Source organism: Mesoplodon mirus (genome assembly GCF_964341445.2).
Source record: "Mesoplodon mirus genome assembly, chromosome: 14".
Taxonomy (NCBI): Eukaryota; Metazoa; Chordata; class Mammalia; order Artiodactyla; family Ziphiidae; genus Mesoplodon; species Mesoplodon mirus.
In genome coordinates, this window is record NC_138990.1 from 70,839,423 (window position 1) to 70,854,242 (window position 14,820).

The 14,820-nt window shown below is 36.7% G+C and overlaps 1 protein-coding gene across 1 annotated transcript in view; it reads left to right on the plus strand.

Annotated features, from left to right (window-relative positions):
* The first annotated feature begins 2,436 nt into the window (after nucleotides 1-2,436).
* CFAP36 (cilia and flagella associated protein 36) overlaps nucleotides 2,437-14,820 on the plus strand; it is a 30,606-nt gene continuing 18,222 nt past the window's right edge. The window contains exons 1-3 of the mRNA XM_082643145.1: nucleotides 2,437-2,766; nucleotides 5,818-5,882; nucleotides 6,488-6,589. Of these exons, the coding sequence (XP_082499271.1) occupies nucleotides 2,652-2,766; nucleotides 5,818-5,882; nucleotides 6,488-6,589 (282 nt within the window). The 5' untranslated portion in view covers nucleotides 2,437-2,651. The remainder of the gene's footprint in view (nucleotides 2,767-5,817; nucleotides 5,883-6,487; nucleotides 6,590-14,820) is intronic.

Here is a 14,820-nt window from a genome sequence, read left to right on the forward strand (position 1 = left end):
TAACAACACCATGGTAAAAGTACTGTAGATATGTGTGTGTGTGTGTATGCTTACATGGGTAACTATGTTATCTATTTCAGTCTTTTCTATTACAACAAACAACTTCAATGTGAAAATTTGTTCATATGTAGCAGATAAAATTGCCAAAATAAGAAGTTGTGATTTTTCAAGAGAGGACCATGCTTTGCAGCACTGCAAAACATGAAAAACACTACCTGGCTGAACAAAGTGATATATGGTAAAATGCACAACACACACCCACCTTGTCTTCTTATTCTTCCTCCAGAGCACCCCACATGCATTGCCCTAAGAGTGTGTGCACTGTTCTTTTGAGTTTGTGTTTATTTCATGATAAGCATATTGAATATATTACATTAAATCTGTATAAGCATCCTTCTTATAAAGGTCCCAAGTACTGAATAAAAAGAAAATCCTTACATTTGAGGAGAAAATTGAAATAATTCAATGTTTTGAAATAAATGAGAAAACTTGCAGGCCTGAGGGAATTCACATTGGCCACATTGAAGAATGACGCTGAGAAAATAAACGAAAGAAGAGCTTGTGCATTCCAGTTATTATCTGCTTCCAGTGGAATTGGAAAGCACTCCCAAGAGACTAAAGATAAAGACCCTAAGGCCAGGTAATGCTGAGTGCAGTTGGATAGCACTTTGTGGCCTTCATGCTCATTAGAAACCTGACAAGTAACTTACTTACGAAGAAAGGAAACTGGCAGAAAAGGGGTATTTCTCTTTTAAGCTGGTTTAGAAGACAGAAAAGGAGAACAAGAAACCACAGTAATCCCCTTCTGGTGTCACAGTATTTTAGCTCCAAAATGATGATGTCCTTCTCTCCTTTTACCTTTTCTCAGTAACTCAAAACCCCCCACACTTACCACACCCATTTCCAGTAAGTGGTACCTGGAGCATGGCTATCCACTAAGGAAGATAACTTATCGGCTATCATTTACATAAAAAATGTAAAACTTCTATATGGCAAAAGACACAGTGAACTAAAAGACAAATTACAAACATGTCACTGCAACATGTGACAGAGTTAAAATTCTTATACTAATGTATAAAAAGCTCTTTCAAATCAATAAGAAAAATAAATCCCAAGAAGAAATGGTCAAAAGGTATGAAAAAATAACATAGGAAGAAACACAAAGGCTCATCAATATGAAATAAAGCTCAAATTCAAATTTAAAAATGCAAATTAAAACTATGTATCATCTTTAACCTAGCGGATTGGTAAAGATATTTTTCAAAAAGGCTTTTAAAAATAGGTTCGGTAATCTTTCCTTTGGGAATTTATTCAAAGTAAATAATGAGACTAGAGTTGAAAAACATGTGCAAGTATGTTCATTACAGAATTGTTTATAAATTTGAGAAATCGAAGTAATTTAACCTAGCTATTGAGAATTGGTCACACAAATCAAAGTATATATAGTCTTTCATTTAGCAAATCTGGTAGAATCTATCCTTTGGAATAGTCAATAAACCAACAGTTTTTAGAGACACACAGATGTTCATTTTAGCAGTTTGTAGAAGGGAAAAATGGCATGGTATATACCACACCACGGAGGGAAAAAACCCCCTGCACACTAATGACATCTATGCATCCAAGTAAGATACTGTGTGTATATACAAGAAATAAAAATAACGAAACGGTAGTTTATAGAATACCATGTAGCTGTACAGAAATGATAGTTTTATGTTTATATGAAATGACCAAATATTAAGTGAACAAAGTTTCATAACTGTACATACAATATGACCCCATTTATGTAAATACATATAAGGTTGTTTGAAAATATTCTGGGATGCCAAGCACCCTGACAATGACCTTTGAAGACCCATTCCACAAATGACCCCAATCTAAAAGTAGAGTTGGTGTTACTTAACAAAAGGGTTGGTTACCTAGACATTTATTTAAAGGAACATTTACTTTGATTTTGCTCTTGAAAAGCTCAACTCCAGTTATTTCTATCTGCGCAGCAAAGTTTAAAGACCCGCCTTCAGCTACAGGATGCAAACTGACTGAAGAGCGAATCAGCAGCAAGTCTTACAGAGCTACTCTGCTCAGGTTTGTATTTTCAAACAACCTTTTAATTACAAACGTTTCTGGGCCAGCGGGTGTGAAAATGTTCGGGACTGAGTGGTGGGGATACAACCGTGAACTGAAGCCTTTAAAATTTTCAGTCAGAGTCCAGGTGAGATTCGCCTTCCCAGCGCCATTTCTAAGCCTTGGTCCCACGCATTTATCTAGAGGGAATGCTGAGATTCTTTCCAGGACTTCCAGCCAATGGCTACACTCCTGCTCTCTGCCCCAGCAGCTCCGGGCCAATGGGAGGAAGGCTACCTTTCGACTCAATACTGTTCCTTTCCAGCCAATCGGAAGAGTTCTTCAAATACCTCTCTCCAAGACGCGCTAGCTCCGCGGAAGCTGGCTTCACTTCCGGGCGGCTTCTAGGGGCGGCTACGCGTGTTGCCATAGCGACCGTTTTACGTTAACTGGTTTGTAGCTTTTATCCAGGTGACTGCGAGACTGCGGGGGCAACTTGACTTCCCATTTCCTCTCGGCTCCCTGCGGCCGAAAGGCCTTCCAGGCTCCGGGGGTCTGGCCTACGCTTCCGCGGCGGCCCTCGGGGCGGAATGGCTGCGGAAGAAGAGGACGAGGTGGAATGGGTGGTGGAGAGCATCGCGGGGTTTCTGCGGGGCCCGGACTGGTCCATTCCCATCTTGGACTTTGTGGAGCAGAAATGTGAAGGTAAAATTCATATCCCGAATCGTCAATCCTTTCTCACCTCTCACACCAACAGCCTCTCCACAAACTGCCTTTCATCTCCCCGGTCTCCACTACTGTCTGCCAGGTTTAGAGCTGGTTTTTAGGATGTGTTGCTCTCACTGCGCCCGTCCTTTCCTTCACGGAAATGAAAACGAGGACAGAGATACCTTTCCCCCTGGGCCCAAGCACACATCCGAAAAACATCAGACTTTAATCCTATGTTGAGTCTCTCACCCCATCCTGCACCTTTCTGCCCTGGGCAGGTGCACTGTTTGTGTGGGTTTCTTCAACAACTTCCCCAGTGACTTGGGAGGGGAGACGTCAGTTTGTTTCTGAGTTCCTTCTGATCCCAACAGTTGACCTAAAAGTGGGTGGGAGAAGGGTGTGTGATTACTCCAGCAGGCCCAGAGCCGGTGATCTCGGTGGCCTGTATTCCCTTTTTTGAGTTCTCTGACTCTCGGTTATACCAAAAATGGAGGGTATCTTACAACAAATGAGTTATGTAACCGTGTCATAACATTTCCTGTGAGGAAAGGGTACCTCCAAGTTCTGATCAGTTCACGCTTTGGAGTTCTGCATTCAGTTCTTAGAGACAAATTGGAGCCCATTCATGGAAAAGGAACCAGAAACGATGTCATATGAATAATTCCAGGCTGTTTTCTCAGTTGTTTAGCCGGCCAAGACTTTAAGGGTAGCCATATCCATTAATCGTTTGAACATCTGTCTTATGTTGGAGGGATTAGACTTGTTTTTGTAAGGTTCAGTGAGATAGAGCTAGGGTCAGTGGGTACAATCTAGAGGGGAACAAATTTCTGTGAAGGAAGTGCTTCATAACAGAGTATCCCAGATAAATTAGCCTGACCTCAGGAGGTAATGAGCTCCCCAGCCACTAGCAGTGTTTGAATGAATCTGACAACACCTTAATGGAGTTATTATAGAGGGGAATTCAACTATCAAATGGTTGGTTATCCTGGATGATCTTTTAAGAGTCCTTTCAGCCCTAAGATTCCATGAAGCCGGTAAAGAGGAAATTTACTTTGACCACTGAATCTTTTCATTACATTCTCATTGCCATGAGCAAAATTCAAATAGTATTTATTAAGTATTGTTCTTACAGGTAATTTTTAAAATAAGTTCAAAATAACTTTTATTTCTGCTCTTTTTAAGAATTTAAAATGCTATTATGAGACTGATGAAGCATGTGGTGGTATTCTGACCTCCTTTAGGAGAAAAAGGAAATTATGTCACCTTTTGATTCCATTTACTCTACTGAATGAAACTAAATGCTGAAATGGAAAAAAAAAAAAAAAAAAAAGCATTGTTCCTTTAATCCCCAGATGTCAAAAGTGGCTGCATCTCAGTTGTAACTCACCCGATTGTGTAATTTTACAGGGAAACAGTAATCCTCAGCCTTATAAACATGTAATGTAGTAATTTGGCTTCCAAATTAACTGAAAACAGCTTTAGTAGCTGCTATATTGCATGTATGCCCAGTGTTATATAGAGCAGATGCCAGGAGAAATGGAAGTAACATCCCAGTGACACTTGAAATAATAATGTTTATATTTCACTGACTTTGGGTTGTCAATGTGCTATTCATCACCTCAGATAATTTAAAAATTAGTTTTGTACTACTCTGTAATATCAGCCTTTATTTCAAAATTTATTGAGTGTCGTTCGGCCAGAAGCTGAGGATAGAAAGATGAATAAAACAAATCCTTGTGCTTGAGAAGTTTGCAGTTTGGTGGGGAAGACAAGCAGGTAAATGGAATTTAAATGTAAAGTGGCAGGTGTTGGGGCTTCTCTGGTGGCGCAATGGTTGAGAGTCCGCTTGCCGATGCAGGGGACACAGGTTCGTGCCCCGGTCTGGGAGGATCCCACCTGCCGCGGAGCGGCTGGGCCCATGAGCCATGACCCTGAGCCTGCGCGTCCGGAGCCTGTGCTCCGCAACGGGAGAGGCCACAGCAGTGAGAGCCCCGCGTACCGCAAAAAAAAAAAAAAAAAAGTGGCAGGTGTTATAATAAGGGTAGGCACATGGTGCTGTGTATTGTAAGAGTTCAGAGGAAATAATCTAACTAGCCTAGGAGTTGGGAGTGGGTAGCAGATCATGGAAAATGTGCCACCTGCAATATTTTGGAGAATGGTTAGGAGAAGGGGGGCCGGGTAAAGGCAAAGAGATCTAAGGGCTTGAGCAAAGGCATGGGGCTTTTTTGTCTTTTTGTGTTACATTTGTCAGTATTCCAAGTAATTGTGTATTGTTAAGAGTGCAAAGTTTGGGTTTTGGAGTGGTGGGAGTTGAGATTTGGGATCCAGTCTTGGAGGGTTTTGTCTGGTCTTCTAAGTATTTTGGATTTATTCTCTAGGCAAAGAGCAGTAATTGAAGAGTTTTAAATAGAAAATTACAGAAGTTAGTTTTGCATTTTAGAAAGATCATTTGGGGGGAACATTATAAAAAGGGGGTTTATTGTTTACAATTCATGAGTTTGTCTTCTTTCCTTAATCACATTGTAGCTTCTTGAGGGAATATGTATCTTTCTAATCTACATTGTTTCACACATATGATCATTCAGTAAACATTTGTTTTTATTTTTATTTCATTATTGATTTATATGTAATAAAGAAGGCCTAGTAACTTTCAGTAAAATTTGGATCAGCAAAGTTCCAGTATGATAAAATAATCTGGAACCTGTTGTAAAAGGAATTATTTAAAAACTATCAACAATAATGTTCCATTTAAAGTTTATAAAGAAATTGTTGCCTTATATTATTGATTGATAAGTAGCAAATTAGTGTTCATATTCCATATGAAGTAGATTTTAAGTAGGAAAAAAACCTTGTTTACAACTAACACTATACACACACACACACACACGCATATATACATCTTTTTTTAATCCCAAGAATTTAAAGCAGAAGAGCTGGTTTATAAGACTGAGAGTTCTATTTGTAAGACAACGAGAGTGGACTTTGATATTTGCATTAATGAAATGACTTGTTTTTTTACACTATGCAATATTTTTCTTTTAAATTTAGTTTTTGATGATGAAGAAGAAAGCAAACTGACCTATACGGAGATTCATCAGGAGTACAAAGAACTAGTGAGTATTTTTTTACGTGATTTTAAATGTAATTCGATTAATATTAATTCAAGATGTTCTGAATTTTAAAAATGGATTTTTCCATTAAAATTCTTTAATTAAAAAATTCCAATCTACCCTAATAGTACTACCAGTTGCATTAGACTCCAAGTGTTCTCTGTGCATCTCAATCCTTATGACTCTAGAATGTAGGAAATAGATTTAGGACAACTATTTTAAGAGATCTTGCATCTGGTATTTAAATTTTATTCTTATTCCTTTGCTGATACATCCAGGGGAGTGTTAATTATTAATTTAACCATGTTGTCTTGAGATTTTAAGAAATGCCTCTGGGTAGCAGAAGAGTTATACCACATCAAACTTCATAACCTGACTTCAGTGATTTCTGGGAGAGTAAATAAAATTTCATTTGATTCTCTGCAAAATTTTTCACTTTTTGTTGTTTGTTTTTTCAGTGAAAGACTTTGTCACTGCCATATAATATAATTTTATGTAGATTAATAATTGCAAACAAGCATTTGATTATACTTTTCTAAACTCAATGTAAAATTTGGAATTTGGAATTTTTCTATGTAAATTACAAAAATTTAACTTTCTATTTTTAGGTTGAAAAGTTGTTAGAAAGTTACCTTAAAGAAATTGGAATTAATGAAGATCAATTTCAAGAAGCATGCACTTCTCCTCTTGCAAAGACCCATACATCACAGGTTTTTTGTTTTTTTTCTGCTAATATATAATTTTAACAAAAATGCTCAGATTTCACTTAAATTTGCTATGTTTGATTGTCAAAGTATAATATTCTAGACATTGTAAGAGTGAAAAGCCAATTTATCACATATGGGTTCTTTTTTATAACAAACTTGAGAAATGATCATTTGAGGCATAATGAACTGATGCTATTAAAAAGGAGATTTCTGAACTCAGGACTATACTAGATCACAGGCTTTATGCAAACTACTGTTTTATTTATATAGATCTCTGACAATTTTGCAGTTGCCCGGTTTCTAATCTTAGCAGGTACATAGTGCACAGTTCCTGGGCTTCCTTCTCTTAGAACTAATTTTATTGTCTCATTAGTTCTGCAGTGCTGGATTGAAGTAGGTCTTATGTGTATTTATAACTAATATTTACTGACGGCTCATGCTAGCTGCTGTTTTTTTTTTTTTTTAACATTTTTCATTTTCACCAAGGTCTTTATTTATTTATTCTTGGCTGCATTGGGTCTTCGTTGCTGCGTGCGGGCTTTCTCTAGTTGCGGTGAGCGGGGGCTGCTCTTCGTTGTGGTGCGTGGGCTTCTCATTGTGGTGGCTTCTCTTGTTGTGGAGCATGGGCTCTAGGCGCGCAGGCTTCAGTAGTTGTGGCTCTCAGGCTCTAGAGCACAGGCTCAGTAGTTGTGGCACGTGGGCTTAGCTGCTCTGCAGCATGTGGGATCTTCCCAGACCAGGGATCGAACCCGTGTCACCTGCATTGGCAGGCGGATTCTTAACCACTGCACCACCACCACTGCACTAGGGAAGTCCCTAGCTGCTGTTTTAAGCAATTGGCATGTATTATCTCATTGAATCTTCCTGACAATCCTTAAGAAATTGGTACTATTTTACTTCCATTTAGAAATGAGAAAACTAATGCACAGATATATTAAGGAACTAGTGCAAAGTCCACAGCCAAGTAACAAAGCCAGGATACCAGCCCAGGCACTCCAAGTGAGAGCCCTTGCTCAGAGATTGAGTATAGGGATATGTTACTACCAAATAGTTTACCAAATAAACTATAATTCCTTATAGTTTAGTGAGGATTGTCTATGATGTGACCTGAAATTATTATTTTTAACCTTCTCCTGCTATCGTTCTCCAACACATTACACACTCTAGTAGTTCTGGCCACTTGCTCTTGTAAGCATCCATGTGCCTGGCTTTGCTCATGGTAGTCCCTTAACCTGGAATGTTCAGCTCCCACCTCCTCCTCCCTCCATCCTTTCCTTAGCCAGAGAAGTCCATCTCATCATCAGGGTGTGCTGAAATGCAACTTTCCTGATCCCTCTAGTCAGACTAGCACGCATTCTACCTCACTGAGCACTTTTACATTTTCAATTCAGTTCGACTGCCTTGAATTATAGTTTCTTACACATCTGTTTGCCTTGAAGAATTTATTGAAAATTATTAACTAGTATTTAAATTTAAGGCATTGGTATTTGTTTTTATTTTCCTTGTTCTTCAGGAATATTTTCTGCTTTGGTTAATATTTGTCAGCCTCTTAATTAAATTATTATGAATGAATCTGAATTACGTTGTGAAAAAAGATGTTCATAGTAATAGTAGTCACATCCATCTTTTGTTTTCATTATCAGGATGACTTTAAATTATTTTTGAATGAAGATGTTCAGAATTTTAAAATACTGTTTTCAGATCAACAGTAACACATCCTTCTCTTTTGCTCAGTTATACAACACCTTTTGATTTGGAGTTGATAGGTAGTACAGCCTTGTTGTGTACAAGGAGGTAAGCCTTTTGACACAAACAGACCTGGATTTGAGTCCCAGATCTTTTGTTTATTTTCATTTACCATGGGCAAAGTTGTTTTACAGTTTTCCTTTCTTATCCATTCTGATTCTCAGTTTCTATATCTATAAAATAGGGGTAGTATCTACTTTGAAAGGCTTTTATGAAATTTGAGCGAAAATGTTCATAAAGCATTTAGCACAATACCTGACACATATAAGGTGGTCTATAAATGGAAGCACCTCTTAATTAATGGTAGCTTTTTTGGTGGTTGATTAGCAGGGTGCTAATTAGGCCAAGGTCATGTGTTCAATCCCCATGTGGACTAGTTAGCTCTATTCTCTTCTGGAGCAAACTCTTAGCCCCAGATACTGAAGGCAACATGATTGAATCAGCACAAGGCCATCGCTGTTAATCAGAAAAACAGCCCAAAGCATGCTATTTACTGCTTTGCAGCAATAATCTAATCTTTGTAAATAAAGGTCAGAATGCTGATTCCATTATGCTAATATAGGGTGCCTAAGAATGAATTCAAGAAGCCAATTTCTTGCCTAGAGTAGTTTAGGAGGTACTTTCCATTTTGTTCTGGTCTGTTTGGTTTGATTTTGATTTTTTAAAACAGCTGCCAGCTCCCCTCTCATTGATTGTACTGCTAAAGCCGACTTGCAAAATTCTTTTCACCTGGTTTGGTCATCGTTAGCCCTAGACCACTGGTCCTGGCATACTCTTTGTGTATTAAACTCAGCAGTAGTAAAGAGTGCATCAGATGAAGACCTCTAGTTTAAAAGCAACAACAACAACAACTACCATCTCTGTTTCTTTTCTTGCTTTTCTTCCCTCCCTCCCTCCCTCCCTCCCTCCCTCCTTTCTTTCTTCCTTCCTTCCTTCCTTTTCTTTCTTTCTCTCTTTCTTTCTTTCTTTTTCTCTTTCTCTCTTTCTCTTTCTTTCCTTTCTTTTATCTCTCTCTCTCTCTCTTTCTCTCTCCCTTCCTTCCTCCCTTCCCTGCTCTGTGCAGCATGCAGGTCATACCTTCCCCACCAGGGATGGAACCTGTGCCCCCTCTAGTGGAAGCACAGAGTCTTAACCACTGGACCGCCAGGGAAGTCCCAACAAAAAGCTTATTAAGAGCATGTTTTCCTGTCATATATGTGTGACTTCTCAAAAAATGCTCATGAATTAGGATATCTTTCTACAGAGTTCAGAAAAATATAATAATATAATAAATATTGAGATACTTATTTTTTCAGTTGTGTTCAGTTGATTTTCTAATTTTATGCTGTTTTTCAGTTGAAGTAGGCAAAAATGGCTTCTTTCATTGCTTGTGATTTTTTTTTGGTGAGGATAGAGCTCATCTTTGATTTCTATGTATTGCAAGAGCCAGGGATGACTATATGGCAAGAGACAAAGTGTCTTTGCTTTTGTTTTTGTTTTTTATTTGATTTGCTTTGACTTTTATAAAGTAGAAATTAACACTTTCAGAAACATTTGTCCTCTAATAATAGTAATTTGGGAAAATTATGCTTTTTTCCCAATAACTTGTATCATTGAAAATATTACATATTTGGTATAACTTTCTTTTTCTAAAAATACACACAAGATAATTAACAATATCTGTGTGACTTCTAGTAAGATTTTAAAAAATTAATAGACTATTTTTTAGAGCAGTTTTATGTTTACAGAAAATTGAGCAGTTAATGTAGTGTCCCTTTTTATTAACATCTTTCATTAGTGTAGTATATATTTTTTCTTTTTTTAAATTGAAGTATAGTTAGTGTAGTGTATTTGTTGATGAGCCAATACTGATATGTTATTATTAAGTAAAGTCCATAGTTTATATTAGGGTTCACTCTTTGTGTTGTACAGTTCCATGGATTTTGCCAAATATATAATGTCATATATCCATCATTACAGTATCATACAAAATAGTTTCACTGCCTTAAAAATCCCCTGTGTTCCACATATTCATCTTTTCCATTCTTGTACCAAACCTCTGGCAACTGCTGTTCATTTTACTGTCTCTCTAGTTTTGCTTTTTTCCGAATGTTATATAATTGACATTGTACAGTATGTAACCTTTTCAGACTTCTTTCAGTAAGCAATATGAATTTAAGTTTTTTTCATTGTTTGATAGTTTATTTCTTTTTATTGCTGAATAATAGTCCATTATATGGTTGTACCACCATTTGTTTATCCAGTAACCTTTTGAAGGATATTTTGTGGCTTCCAGTCTTCGGCAATTATGAATAAAGTCACTATAAATATTCATATTCAGGCTTTTGCGTGGACATAATGTTTTCACCTCATTTGTGTAAATACCTAGGAGCAAGATTGCTGGATTATATATTAAGATTAACTTCAGCTTTGTAGGAAACTGCCAAACTCTCTTCTAAAGTAGCTGTATCATTTTGCATTTTCACCAGCAATGAGTGGGAGTTCCTGTTGCTCCATGTCTTCAGTAACACTTGGTATTGTCAGTTTTTTGGATTTTAGCCATTCTAATAGATATGTAGTGGTATCTCATTGTTTTCTTCTACCCATTTTTTTTTTTTTTTTTGCGTTACGCGTGCCTCTCACTGTTGTGGCCTCTCCCGTTGCGGAGCACAGGCTCAGCGGCCATGGCTCACGGGCCCAGCCGCTCCGCGGCATGTGGGATCCTCCCAGACCGGGGCACGAACCCGTGTCCCCTGCATTGGCAGGCGGACTCTCAACCACTGCGCCACCAGGGAAGCCCTTCTCTTCTACCCATTTTTATTTATTTATTTATTTTTGCGGTATGCGGGCCTCTCCTGTTGCGGAGCACAGGCTCCGGACGCACAGGCTCAGCGGCCATGGCTCACGGGCCCAGCCGCTCCGCGGCATATGGGATCCTCCCAGACCGGGGCACGAACCCGTATCCCCTGCATCGGCAGGCGGACTCTCAACCACTGCGCCACCAGGGAGGCCCTACCCATTTTTAAATTGAGTTGTTTGTTTTCTAATTGTTGAGTTGTAAGAGTTCTTTGGATATTTTTGATACAAATCTCCTTTATCAGATATGCGTTTTGCAAATATTTCACAAAATATTCTTTTGTGGCTTTTCTCTTTATTCTCTTAACAATGTCTTTCACAGAGCAGAAGTTTTTTATTTAAATGAAGTTCGATTTATTGATTTTCTTTCATTGTTTGTGCTTTTGGTGTTATATCTTAAGAAATCATTGCCAAAAGCCAAGGTTTTCTAGATTTTCTCTATGCTATCTTTTAGAAGTTTTATGATTTTGTTTTTTACATTTAAATCTATGATCCATTTTGAGTTAATTTTTTGTGAAAGGTGTAAGGTCAGTGTTTAGGGTTTTTTGGGTTTTTTTGTTTTTTTTTTTTTGCACGTAGATGACCAATTGTTCTAGCAGCATTTTCTGGAAAGATGATCCTTTCTTCATTGGATTGCCTTTGTTTCTTTGTCAAAGGTCAGTTGACTCTGTTTGTGTTGGTCTGTTTTCAGGTTCTATTCTGTTCCATTAATCTCTATGTTCTTTTATCAATATCATACTGTCTTGATTATTGTAGTTTATAGTAAGTCTCGAAGTCATGTAGTGTCAGTCCTCTGACTTTGTTCTTTTTCAATATTCTGTGGTTATTCTGGGTCTTTTGTCTTTCTATGTAAATTTAAAAATCAGTTTGTTGATATCCACAGTTAACTTGCTGGGAGTCTGATTGGGGTTGCATGAATCTACAGATCAAATTTGGGAGAACTGACATGTTAACAACGTTGAGTCTTCTTATTTATGAACATGGAATAGCTCTTCATTTACATCATCTTTGATTTGTTTCATCAGAATTTTTTAGTTTTCTTCATATAGATCTTATGCATCTTTTGTTAGGTTTATTCCTAAGTACTTCTTTTTTGTGGTACTAATGTAAATGGTATTGTGCTTTTTATTTCAAATTCCAATTGTTCGTTGCTGGTATATAGGAAAGCAATTAACTTTTGTATAATAACTTGGCATGCTGCAACCTTGCTATTACTTATTCTAGGAATTTAAAAAATTGATTCTTTGAGATTTTCTACAGACAGTCATATCATCTGTGAATAAAAACAGTTTTATTTTTTTCCTTCCCACTCTTTGTACCTTTAATTTCCTTTTCTTAATGCATTAACTAGGGCTTCCAGTATAATGTGGAATGGAAGTAGTGAGAGGGGACTTGTTCCTGATCTTAATGAGGAAGCATCAAGTCTCTCACCATTAAGTATGATGTTAGCTGTAGGTTTTAAAGTAGATGTTCTTTATCAGGTTAAGGATATTCCTCTTTATTCCTAGTTTGCTGAGAGTTTTTATCATGAATGGGTGTTGGATTTGTCAAATACTTTTTCTGCATCTATCGTTATGATATGATTTTTCTTCTTTAACCCATTGATTACATTAATTAATTTTCAGATGTTGAACCAGCCCAGCATACCTGAATAATTCTCACTTGGTTGTGATGTATAATTCTTTTTATATATTGTTGGATGCAATTTGCTAATACTTTGTTGAGAATTCTTTGTCTACTTTTGGTATTAGGATAATGTTGGCCTCAAAAAATAAGTTTTTTTTTTTTCCCTCTGCTTTTATTTTGGGAAGAGATTGTAGAGAATTGGTATAATTCTTCCTCCCTCCCTCCCTCCCTTTCTTTCTTTCTCTCCTTCTTTCTTTCTTTTTCTTTCTTTCTTTCTTTCTCTCTCTCTCTCTTTTTTCAAGTATCTTATCTGAGGGAATTTTTCATATGCATATTCAAATACAGGTAAATGCTGCTCTGAATCTTGCAGGAAGGGGTAGTGGGAAAATAGCATAGAAATTGATTAAGTTAAAAATAGAAGAGATAGTGGACTTCATAGTTATAGTTTTTTCCCCCTTAATCCTTTGAATTAGTAGAAAGGCTTTCACATCAGTTCTATAGGCTATGCTATTGAACTTCTGCAAATAAATATTTAATCACTATTCTTTTGAGAAATAATATGAATCTATAACTTTTCTTCAAAATTTTATCTTTTTTGTATAGAATTGCTATAGTTTTTTCTTTAAATGTTTGGTAGAATTCACCAGTGAACCCAGCTGGACATGGTGCTTTTTGTTTTGGAAGGTTACTAATTATTGATTCCATTTCTTTAATAGATATAGACTTATTCAGATTTTCTATTTCTTCTTCTTTGAGTTTTAGCAGGTTGTGTTTTTCAAGGAATTGATCCATTTCATCTGGGTTATCAAATTTGTGATCATAGAGGTGTTCATAAAATTTCTTTATTACCCTTTTAGTGTCCATGGGATCTGTAGTGGTGTCACCTTTTTCATTTCTGATATTAGTAATTTATGCCTTCTTCATCTTTTTTTTTTAAATTTAACCTGGCCAGAGGTTTTTCAGCTTTATTTATGTTTTTAAAGAATCAACTTTTAATTTTGTTGATTTTCTCTATTGATTTTCTATTTTTCAATTTCATTGATTTCTTCTCTAATTTCTATTATTTCTTTTCTTAACGCTTACTTTGGATTTAATTTGCTCTTTTTGTAGTTCCTAAGGTGGAAGCTTTGATTATTGATGTTAGATATTTCTTCTTTTCTAATATATGCTTCAGTGCCTTAAATTTCCCTCTAAGCACTACTTTTGCTACACCCCACAAATTTTGATGTTATATTTTCATTTTCATTTAGTTAGAAATATTTTTTAAAGTTCTCTTAAAACTGCTTCTTTGATTCATGTGCTATTTGAAAGTGTGTTGCTTAATCTCCAAGTGTTTTAGGTTTTTCTAGCTGTTGTTCTGTTACTGCTTTCTAGTTTAATTCCGTTGTGGTCCTAGAGTATCCTCTGTATGACTCCTATGCTTTTAAATTTATTAAGATGTGTTTTATGGCCTGTAATGTTGTCTATTTTGGTGAATGTTCCATGTGAACTTGAAAAGAGTATGATTTTTCTGTTGTTGGAGAGATGTCAATTTGATCCAGTTGACTGAAGGTGCTGTTTGGTTCAACTATGTCCTTATTGATTTTCTGCCTGCTGAATCTGTCCATTACTGAAGTCTCCAGCTATAGTAATGAATTCATTTGTTTCACCTTGTGGTTCTGTCCATTAATGGAGCAGCATAAATGCATGAAACCACTTGTACCTTTCAAAACTATGGTATGATTAACTCCAAGCAGAGATATGGGGTACCTTTAGGCTACGTATGAACATGTTTGGATATTTTTAATACTCACTTAAGTCAGAAGACTCAACGTTCATATTTTTGCCAGTGTGCTTTTCTCAAACATAGGTAACGTCACATTTGCTTTATCTCATAGTCTTCTTTCTAAGTAGTTTGACATTTCAATTAATTTAAAGGATACTTAAGATTGTTGTTTTTAAACTACTTGCTAGCTTTTTGGAGTAACTCTTGTATTTAGTTTCTCTAATTGCCCTTATTGGAAGCTCTTAGGAGAGGGGTGATCCAT